Genomic DNA, 11,861 nt, shown 5'->3' with positions numbered 1-11,861 from the left:
TACATTATCTGAGATTTTTTAACCTTATATTTGCCAATGTTTTAAGAAGATTTTTCTGGAAAACAATATTTTTATTTCCATTCTGAAAATTTTCCATGCCGAGAAAATCCACTTATATATATACATTATCTGAGATTTTTTAACCTTATATTTGCCAATGTTTTACGAAGATTTTTCTGGAAAACAATATTTTTATTTTCATTCTGAAAATTTCCCATACCGAGAAAATCCACTGATTTTTGTAATCATTAACTTTTTTGGATCCGGTTGGGTTGTTCAAATCTGAACCCGGAATTATTAGAATGAATCCAACTGTTCCCTTGCGACTTACAGTGTACAGTTGCGCTAGAGTCTGTTTTGCTTTTGTTGAGTCTGATGTAAGCTGCCCGGTTCAGGTGAATCAATACCCCGAAGGGGCAGCCCGTATACTTGAACTGTAATCGCCTGCGGGCAAAATTGTGAATGAATTAAATGCGTTGAGTTTTCTTTTGTTCACCCTCGTTGTGATTGCTTCTTGTGATTGCAATTTCTCTCCCTCCATTCTCTCTTGCACTCTGATTGCAAGCTTCCGCGACCGGCAAGCGAGCTGACGAGTAGGCTTGCGGCGGTAAGGAAGGACCGTCGCGCCGCGTTGGCCCATTGAAGGAAATAGGCCTGTGACAAGTGGTACCAGAGCCCGTTCTCGTGCTGGGGAAGGGACTCCGGAGTCGGTGTCGACAGACACGCCGACAGGCTGCGATTTGTGAGCAAGACATCGTGGCGCCTTATCAACACTTGCGCAACACCAAAGGCAAGGCAGTTGCCGAAGCTAAGGAGATGGGTTCACCTCGAGGCCAAGAAGAGTTGGCTGCAACTGTTAACAAGCTGGTGGAAGATGTGACTTCGCATGATGAAGCGATTTCACGCGCATGTGAATCATTCAATGGATTGAATGATGTGGTGGCGAGCCTGCAAGAGCAGGTGAACTTACTAATGGGGCAGGTCACTTCGTTGACGACTACAGTGACCGATCTTGAGTTGAGGAACCATACGTTGCAGCGGACGGTGACCCTGAATGGCGGAAATGGTGAGAGACCATCAAGGATTGATGTACCTAGACCCGCAAAATTCAATGGTTCTCGCGACAGCAAGGCCATTGAGAACTTCTTGTTCCAAGTAGAAGACTACTTGGATATCCAGAATGTGACCCTCGAAGATCTGAGGATAAAGGCTGCAACGGCCTTACTTGATGGTGATGCTATTGCTTGGTGGAGGCGGAAGCGCAATGACATGGAGAGGGGTCAATGTGTGATAGACACCTTTGATGACTTCAAATTAGAGTTGCGCAACTACTTCATGCCAAGAAATGCGCAGAGACAGACTTACTGGATGGTTCGTGAGCTCAAACACACTGGTTCGTTGCAAGACTATGTCAGAACGTTCCAGAAGCTTATGCTGGAGATACCTAACATGCCAGAAGACGACATGCTCAACTGGTTCATTGTGAGACTTCAGCCATGGGCACAGGCTGAAGTGGAAAGGAGTAACCCCCATATTTTGGAGGATGCATATGTGGCGGCAGAGCGCTTAGTTGACACTCAGCGCAAGCCTTTCACCCCATCAACCAAAGTTGGGAAGAAGCCTGACCACGGAGGCAAGAAGGATGAGCAGCGCAATGATAAAGGTGAGGCGTCGACACGCCATCAATCCGAAAAGAAGCAGAACTTCACAAAGCATAACAACAGCAACAAGGGTGCGGTTGCGACATGTTGGTTCTGCGGCGATAGACATATCGTCAGGCAGTGCCCAAAGCGCCTTGTAAAGGACGACGGGCAAGCCAATGTTGCACGGGAGGAATGCAGCGATACTGAATGCAGTGACACTAAGACCATGCAACCAAGGATGGGGGCCATGCGATCGATTAACGCAGTTAAAAGTTGCGCAGCTAAGAACATGCAGGTCAGTAAGGAACTTATGTACGTAGAAGTCATTATGAATGGAAAGTCTACTTCAACAATGGTAGACTCCGGGGCCACACACAACTTTGTCTCGCGGAAAGAGGCAGAGCGGTTGGGCTTGAAAACTGGGCCAAAGCAGAGGACTATCAAAACAGTAAACTCTGAGGCCAAGCCCATCCTTGGTGAAGCAAGAGATGTGGCTACTCAAGTGGAGAGTTGAGTCGGTAAAGCCAACTTCTCTGTGGTGCCTCTGGACGATTTCAAGGTGATTCTGGGTATGGAGTTTCTGCGAAGCCAGAATGTGATGATGCTGCCAAAGTTTAACACGTTGACGATCATGGGATCAGACCTGTCCCACACAGTGCAGTGCCTTACGCAGAAAGACAAGTCTTCAGTGTTATCAGCAATGCAACTGAAGAAGGGTGTCAAGCATTGGGAGCAGACATTCTTAGTTGCAGTGCGGGCATATGAAGGGAAGGTAGAAGCAGCAGTGCCGCCGACCCTAACACCCTTATTGGAGGAGTTTCGGGGGGTGATGCCTCCGGAATTGCCAAAGCGTCTTCCGCCAAGACGCGAGGTCGACCATAAGATTGAGTTGACCCCGGGAGCAAAGCCTTCCGCAATGATTCCATACCGTATGGGGCCAGCAGAGTTGAAGGAGCTGCGCAGGCAGCTAGACGAGATGTTGGACGCAGACATTGTTCATCCATCAAAATCCTCATTTGGTGCCCCGGTCCTTTTCCAGATGAAACATAATGGCTCTAAACGGTTATGTGTGGATTACTGTGCTTTGAACAAGGTCACGGTGAAGAACAAGTACTCATTGTCATTGATAGCGGACTTGTTCGATCAGCTAGGCAGTGCCCGTATCTTTTCCAAGTTAGATCTGCGATCGGGTTACTGGCAGGTGAGGATTGCTGAAGGTGATGAGCCGAAAACAACTTGTGTCACCCGCTATGGTGCTTACAAATTTCTAGTAATGCCATTCGGGTTGACAAATGCTCCAGCCACGTTCACGACTTTAATGAACCAGATCTTCTATCCTTACTTAGACAAGTTTGTGGTAGTCTATCTGGATGATATCGTGATCTACAGCAGTAACATGGAGGAACATGTCGGGCACTTGCGAACAGTGTTTCAGGTGCTGAAGGAGAATGACCTCTATGTCAAACGAGAGAAGTGTCTCTTCGGGCAGGAGGAGATCAGCTTCCTTTGTCACGTTGTGGGGCGTGGTGTGCTGCGTATGGATGGGCAGAAAATAAGGGTCATCCAGGAATGGGTTCCGCCAAGCAAAGTGCCAGAATTGCGGTCATTCCTTGGCTTGGCAAACTATTATCGGCGTTTCATCGAAGGTTATTCCCTCATTGCTGCGCCCCTCACAGATTTGTTGAAGAAGAATCGGGTATGGCTCTGGACAGGAGCGTGCCAAGATGCCTTCGATGGCTTGAAGAAAGCCTTAGTGAGGGAGCCAGTGCTGCGACTGCCTGATCATTCGAGACCCTTCGAAGTCCACACGGATGCCTCAGACTTTGCCATTGACGGAGTTATTATGCAAGATGGTCATCCGATTGCATATGAGAATCGCAAGCTGAAAGATGCAGAGAGGCGTTACACAGTGCATGAACGTGAGATGACCGCCATTGTGTATTGCCTCAGGACCTGGCGGCACTACCTTTTGGGTGCTGAGTTCGTCGTCAAGACGGACAATGTGGCTATGAACTATTTTCAGACGCAGAAGAAGTTGACGCTCAAACAAGCTCGATGGCAGATGTTTTTGGCCGAGTTCGACTTCTCCTTAGAGTACAAGGTTGGAAAGACCAATGTTGTGGCGGATGCCTTGAGCCGTAGGGCTGAACTGACAGCTACGCGCGCGGAGCCTTCTGAAGTGCATTTGGAGGGTGCATTGCTGAGCCGCATTCGCGAAGGTATGCAGCAAGATCCGAACGCACAACATCTTGTTTCTCTGGCGCAGGCAGGAAAGACTCGGCGATTTTGGCTACAAGATGGTCTCCTCGTAACAAAAGGGGGACGCATCTTTGTGCCACGGTGGGGAAGCCTTTGCCGAGAGCTACTCAAGGAGTGCCATGATACACTATGGGTCGGCTATCCTGGCCAGGAGCGGACCTTAGCACTCCTTGAGCGCGGCTACTATTGGCCGCAGATGAGAGACGACGTTGAGGGGTATGTGCGGACATGCCTCATCTGCCAGCAAGATAAGGGGACAAACCAGAATGCTGCCGGTCTCCTTGAACCTCTACCAATTCCAGAACGTCATTGGGAAAGCATCTCTATGGACTTTATTGTTAGTCTGCCAAAGGTAGAGGGCCTCAGTTCTATTTTGGTCGTGGTGGATCATTTCTCAAAGTATGCCACCTTCATCTCAGCTTCCAAGGAGTGTCCTGCAGAGAAGACTGCAAAGTTGTTCGTAAAACATGTGGTGAAGCACTGGGGCATACCAAAGAGCATTGTGAGTGATCGCGATTCTCGCTTCACGGGCAAGTTCTGACGTAAAGTATTTCGGCTACTTGGCTTTGATTTGCTGTTTTCAACAAGCTTCCATCCGCAGACAGATGGGCAGACAGAGCGCATCAACGGGATACTGGAGCAGTACCTTAGGCACTTTGTTAGTGCCAATCAGAAAAATTGGGTGAAGCTCCTTGATGTGGCACAGTTTTGTTATAATCTGCAGAAGAGCAAATCTTTAGGCCACAGCCCGTTTGAGATAGCCACGGGGCAGCAGCCACTGACCCCGCACACTCTTGCCGCACAAGAAAAGGGAAGGTCATCCTTCGCCTATCAGTTTGTTCGCGACTGGCACGAGCAGAATGAGTTGGCGAAGGCATTCTTACACAAAGCGGCGAAGAGAATGAAGAAGTGGGCGGACAAACACCGTCGGCCCGCAGGGTTCCAAGTCGGGGACCAAGTGTTGGTGAAGCTATATCCTGGTCGCAAAGGCATCTTCCGCGGGCGGCACCGCGGACTACTCAGAAAGTATGAGGGACCCTTCACCATCACAAAGAAGGTGGGTAAGCTGGCATACAAGTTGGAGTTGCCCCCAGACTTCAAGGTGCACCCGGTGTTCCACGTGTGCAACCTCAAGCAGTTCCATCAGGATGATGGAGACCCAGAACGCAGTGTGCCACAACGCGCTCTCATCATGCAAAGGGCCCCGACAGCACAACGGGCCGAAAAACACCTCAGTCAGATCCTTCGCCACAAGGTCAATTACTTGGGGCAAGCGAAGAAATACTTGGTGCAGTGGGAGGAAACAACAGAACCAACGTGGGAGCCTGCATTTCGAATGAACAGCCGCTACCCGACTGAAGTCAGGGCTTACCACGAAACAGATGGCGCCGTGGACGGCGCATGATTTGAAAGGGGGAGCATGTTCCCTTGCGACTTACAGTGTACAGTTGCGCTAGAGTCTGTTTTGCTTTTGTTGAGTCTGATGTAAACTGCCCGGTTCAGGTGAATCAATACCCCGAAGGAGCAGCCCGTATACTTGAACTGTAATCGCCTGCGGGCAAAATTGTGAATGAATTAAATGCGTTGAGCTTTCTTTTGTTCACCCTCGTTGTGATTGCTTCTTGTGATTGCAATTTCTCTCCCTCCATTCTCTCTTGCTCTCTTGCACTCTGATTACAAGCTTCCGCGACCGGCAAGCAAACTGACGAGTAGGCTTGCGGCGGTAAGGAAGGACCGTCGCGCCACGCTGGCCCATTGAAGGAAATAGGCCCGTGACACCAACTGCAATTAAAATTGCATCCTTTAAGGGAAAATATACAGCTAACCGGATCCTTGTTTGGTAAAGGTTCTCCTATCCGCACCTGAATCCAACTTCGACTTTGGCTGTCGTTCGGCAGTTCAACTACAGCCAACTATGTAAGATTTCGACAGTGCCCGCATTCTACCCGAACCCGACCCGTTCTCCCGACTCACCCGAGTCTCCGATTCATCCCGCGTAGGTCAATACGGTTAGAAAAACGATGCGAACTGGTTCTTTTTTTCCCTTTTCACCTCTTCCTTTTTCGCGCCTTTTTAGAAGAAAAAATCAAAAGAATCACGAAGGAAAAGAGAAGCCCGGTCTCTCTCTCTGAATTTTCGGTACCGGACTTTCTCTCTGGCGTTCGTCTCCGGCGTGATTCTCGACGGAACCATAGGTAGGTCGAATATGGTGTTTCATTGATGTCGTTTTCTTTCTTGGTTTGCTTCCGTGATGCTGTTTGAAGAGATTAAGTTTGGGAAACGAACCCCTTTTTGGTTTTTTTTGGGGTAATTTATTTGGAGAATTGTATCGTTGATCGTCCCACAGATCGTCGTCTTTCTTCGGAGAATATCGATCAAGGGTTCGACGAGAAAAATAGTAGGAGCTCGGCCCTTAGGCTGCGATGAGGTCTCTCTCTCTCTATCTCGATAGCAAATTGTTTATTAATTTGCATGTTTTATCATTGATTGGGTTCTGTTTTCTTCTTCAGAAATTAGTTATCTGTGCGCACTTTTGTTGTTTATGGTGAAATTTTATGTTCTGAATGAAGTATGAATATGTATTCCTTGTTTCTGTTTTATTTATTTTGAAATTATTGGGCTTCACGAGGACGTGGTTTTAGCTACTTCATCATTGAATGGATGTATGTGCTTCCCATCTTTGAGCATAGCTGTAGCTTTGCTGAAGATTATGAGTTCGCTTGCTGTTGGTGCAGTTGAAGCATGATTGAGAATCAGTTTTTGGTTTTATTTGGGGCTTCATATCTAGCTTGTGGATTTTTTCTTTCTAATTAGGTGTAACCACGGTCATGGGGATCGTTAGAAGTGCCCTTTATGAGAAACGCCGTGGTAGGGACATGGATGGACTAGATGGAAAATGACAATACGAGAGCTGTTTGGTCCTTGTTGGATCGAGAGTCTGCCGGGCATGGATTCAAGTGGTTTCCTATATGCTTCATTATTTGCTTGAATCTTGGTTTCTCTTTTGGTCACCTTATACTTGTAAGAGCTCAACAAGCTTACAGTCACAACCTTATTAAAACAATATAAATCTCTGAAAAAGCTCTAAATCAATTGAAAGTATGCTCAATAATTTTGTTTATGTAAAAACCAAAAACTTTACTAGATACCGATATAATGAAAACACGAGATAATGAAGGTTGCTTTGAGGTATACTTGAGAGACCTACACCTAGTTGATTTCTAAAAACAGATTCTTGTTTTGAGGTATAGTGTTCAGCCCTACAACAGATCTACTTCTGAAAACAGATTTCTGATTTCAGGTATAGGGGTCAGGCCCACATGTTGACTTCCAAAAACAGGTTCCTTTTAAGGAACTGTTGTTTATTGAATGAGCAAGAACCAGGGTTGCGTTATCCAATATTCCCCAGAGACAAAGCTTGTTGCATGTGATATCTTAACTATAAAATATTATTTACGTGAGCCACTTCATAAAAGAATGAATTAGCTGTAAATGACAGCTCACATCATAGTTATTGAGACAACAAGATACCAAGGCTGCAATTGTTTTCATGGAAAGTGAAATTCAAGGGAATCCTCATTGGACTAAAATATCACTATCTTCAGCTTGGAAGGGATAATTCATAGTGACTAGTTATAATAAGTATATATACAAAATAGGCTAGACCGATGGAATTTGGCTGAATCTAGAATGTATTGTGATGGAATAACATCATTATAGGTATGCTTATCAAACAAGAATGAAATCGTGATTGATGGAGCTGCAAAGTGCATACAACCTTATGACAGTTACCGTGATAGCTTTTGCTTTATTTTCAAATAGCAGGAGCCATATAAATATTGGTGTTGTAATGAAACAAGAGTGGGCAAATACAATGCCAACAACGGGCTACACAAGTGCACAAATAAGAATATGGTATCTAATGGACCGACAACAATCTCATAGAAGAGATACAAGAATATGAAATCCACAAGAGCACAAAAGCATAAAGCTGACAAGAGCATAACAAAACAGATATTTGTATTAAGGCACAACAAATGCTCTAGAAAGCATTAAGATACAAGAGAGGGTGAGGCTTTATTTATAAAGCCTCATTTTACATAAAAGGAGGCAATAATCACTTGTACAAAAAGACAAAAAAATAATAAAAAGAAAGAAAATAAAAATTACTCTTTAGTCTCTAATGGACTGTGCTAAAATATATTACATGAAACGACCAGAATACCCTTGATATATGTATATTTATGAATATATGTATACCAATGAATATGTACAAGTATTTTAACACTCTCCCTCAAACTTATAGTGAAATCATCGAAAGTTTGCTCAGAAGATACAAAAATCTTGGTAGAGGAAGAGCTTTGGTGAAGAAGTTCGCAATCTGAAACTCAGACTGAACGTAGGGAAAAGTAATTGTTCCCTTCGAATATTCTTTGCGAACATAGTGACAATCTATCTCAATATGTTCCGTTCGCTCATAAAATGTGTGATTGCTAGCTATATATATGGCGCTTTTGTTATCGCAACATAGTTTTTAAGGTTCTGAAACATCCACACCCATATCTGAAAGTAGTACTCCTATCCACACGACCTCGGTGGTTGTTATAGCCATCGCCCTGTACTCAACTTCCGTGGAAGATAAAGACACTTTTTGTTGTTTTTGCATTGCTAAGAAATGATGGAATCACCTACAAATACACAAAAACCTATAGTTGAGTGACGATTATTGAGATCTTCTCCTCAGTCAGAATTAGTATAAGCAATAAGGTTTAAAGATGATGAAGAGGATAAGAATAACCTTTTAGATATAGTTTGCTTGATGTATTGAATTATTCTTAATACTGCACTCATGTGAACCGATGTGGGCGCATGTTGAAATTGACTTGCAACGTGTACTGCATGTGCAATGTCTGGCCTTGTAGAAGTTCCAATGAGATGCACAGGAACACACACACACAGAGAGAGAGAGAGAGAGAGAGAGAGAGAGAGAGAGAGAGAGAGAGAGAGAGAGAGAGAGAGAGAGAGAGAGAGAGAGAGCAATGAGATGAGAAAACTCGTTAACCTTGATTAGGGCCAATCTCTATGTTAAATAGAGAGAGGCCAATATAAAAAATTACATATAAGTCCCTCATTAAGCAAGAAATATCAAATAACCTACTTTTAAGAAACCTTAAACTTAAAACCTCTTAATCTCAACACTCCCCCTCAAGCTGGAGCATAGATATCGATCATGCTCAGCTTGTCACAGCATTTTGAGAAATTTGGTCTAGCAAGAGGCTTTGTAAACATATCTACAACTTGGTCCTCAGACTTTAGATATTTGGTAGTGATATGACCAGCTTGAACCATATCTCTTACATAGTGACAATCAACCTCAATATGCTTTGTCCTCTCATGAAAGACAGGATTGTTCGCTATATATGTGGCAGCCTTGTTATCACACATCATGGTCATAGGAGAGGAAACCTTCACCTGAAGATCATTCAGAACTGTACGAACCCACATTAATTCAGCAGCTGTTTGGGCCATAGCCCTATATTCTGATTCTGCACTCGACCTAGCAACCACATTTTGCTTCTTACTTCTTCATGATATTAGGTTATCTCCCAAAAACACACAGAATCCTGTGGTAGATGTTCTATCCACTACAGATCCTGCATAGTCAGCATCAGAGTAAGCCACTATCTCCAGAGTTCCACCTTTCTTGAGTAAGCAACGATCTTCTAAATGTCCAGATTTTCCATAGAATGTACATTGAAGTTTTCCTTTGCCTCCTATACCTCTGCCACGACCTCGTCCTTTGATATTCTGAATATTTCCACGCCCATAACTAGATGAGACAGCGAGAGCAGATGACTGAGACACAAGATGAGATTGTGGAAGAGAGATCGCAAGTCTACTCAGACGATTGTATGCATCAACAAGAGTAGGTACATCGGATCCAGTCAGCATTTGGACTTTTGCATCAGAGAATTCTGAAGATAAACCAGTGAGAAACCGAGCAACCATAGTTTGTTCTTGATGATCCTTGTGTTTCGAACAACAAAGAGGTGTGTGAGCATTGAGTCTTTCAAAAACAGCTTTGACGGAGGCATAGTACTGGGCCAAGGTCTGATCTCCTTGCTGTAAATTATATATTTCCTGTTCCACTTGCAAGATACAACTCACATTAGTCTCTTGTGAGTACGTATCTCGAAGATTGTCCCACATCTGTTTGGCTGTATTATAGTAAATTAAACCATCTGCAATATGAGGTTCGACACTATTCATGATCCATGACATAATAATGTCATTATCTTCGTCCCAAGTAATATATTTTCCCACCTTTTCATTTGGTTCAGTTTTCAACAAAATATGTTTTCTACGATGTCCAGATCAGTGTTTTAAAACTCGCCGAGTCAACTCGGCTGACTCGGCTTGGCTCAGCCCTCCAGCGAGTCAACCTGGCAAGGCAAACTCGGTTTGCCAAAACTCGAGCTTGACTCGGGCTGACTCGGCTTGACTCGGGCTGACTCGGCTTGACTCGGCCTGACTCGGGCGAGTTTTGGGATGTTTGAAATTTGTTTTTTGAGTTTCAAATTACAGTTTCGAAATATATAAGTACATATATTTTAACAAGGGTTACCCCCAGATTTTGTATAAAAAAGAAAATAAAAATCATTTAAAGATAAAAAAGCATTTAAATCCATAGAATAAAATCGCCATGTTGTTTGAACTACTGTTCACCCTGTGTTATCAACTTATTCTAGCAAAATATTTTAAAGAAATGATTCTCACTATATATGTAGGGTCAACTGTGCCTATGAGAAGTCACATTTAGGTTTCATCATCCATTTGTTATGTGAACAAGCATTGTACATATTCAAATATTAGTAGTCTTTTTATAGTTGTGCCATTAATATATTTCATGCATAGTTTTATACATGAGAAAATTGCTTATTTATGTTGATATTGGGCATTCTGTAAACTTTCAATATGCACATATATCCCTATTTTACATTTATGGATTTGTTAGAGAGGGAATTAAAACTTTTAAAACAAGCTAGCATATATGATTGGCCATTTTAGGAACCTTAGGTAGTAGCAGACTGAACTCATGGTGACCAAATCCTCTAATTCAAGTCATGAATTAGTCAAAGTGCTTGTATAGATATCAAATTCAATTATTCAAGCAAACCTCTATAACTCTTTGCAGTTGTTTTTATATTCTTACAGACATTTGGAGACTATGTTTAATCAAAAACATGATTTCAGACAAATTATATATTGTTTTTCTTTTAAAATCAAAAGTTAACAAAACCCGGTCCAAGTCACCGAGTTGACCGGCCGAGTCACGAGTCAATAAAGAATGAGTCGAGTTCCGAGTCACGGGTTTTAAAACCTTGGTCTAGATACCAACATCATAAACGTTCTGTACCACCTGACATAGTTTGTTTCATTCAATCTCACAGAAGAACCATACGCAAAGGGATTTGCAAATGCCTTATATTCCCCAATATTCTCATTTTTGGAATCAAATTTCGAAACGTCACCCATAATGAATAATACTAACAGGGAATGAGAGATATTTGATGCTAATACTGCTGCAAAAAAAAAAAACAGATTCACTTTCTTAATCACTTATGATTAAAATTTTAATGTTCATCAACCACAAGCCAACTAACACAGGAGCAACATATTTCATAATCTTGTGTCAGTCAATTTCCACGACCACCCAAAGCTGTTCAACCCACATCAAGGATAAAATCACGCCAGCAAAGAAAAATAATGTATTTCACCCTCATACGACGGCCTCTTTCACAACTACACAGGGTTATTTAACCCAAAACAGAGATCAGATCAGGCAATGAGATCTGAAAAAAAAACTGAACCACGTCGAACTCGGCATCCAGGTTCACGACCACAAATAATATAAAAAAAATAGCACAGGAAATGAGATCTGAGAAGAACAGAACCACG

General features: G+C 43.3%; 1 protein-coding gene across 2 annotated transcripts in view; it reads left to right on the top strand.

Annotated features, from left to right (window-relative positions):
* Positions 1–6,007: 6,007 nt before the first annotated feature.
* LOC149829366 (co-chaperone protein p23-2-like) overlaps positions 6,008–11,861 on the top strand; it is a 55,244-nt gene continuing 49,390 nt past the window's right edge. The window contains exons 1-2 of one of the 2 annotated variants that reach the window (XM_090018069.1): positions 6,008–6,097; positions 6,250–6,330. In XM_090018069.1, the coding sequence (XP_089874195.1) occupies positions 6,326–6,330 (5 nt within the window). In that variant the 5' untranslated portion in view covers positions 6,008–6,097; positions 6,250–6,325. The remainder of the gene's footprint in view (positions 6,098–6,249; positions 6,331–11,861) is intronic. The other variant, XM_090018068.1, reaches the window with a different exon arrangement.

The sequence above is a fragment of the Nuphar pumila genome, chromosome 9 (genome assembly GCF_984573655.1).
Source record: "Nuphar pumila chromosome 9, dmNupPumi1.hap1.1, whole genome shotgun sequence".
In the NCBI taxonomy this organism is placed as follows: Eukaryota; Viridiplantae; Streptophyta; class Magnoliopsida; order Nymphaeales; family Nymphaeaceae; genus Nuphar; species Nuphar pumila.
This window is presented reverse-complemented; position numbering and strand designations above follow the sequence as displayed.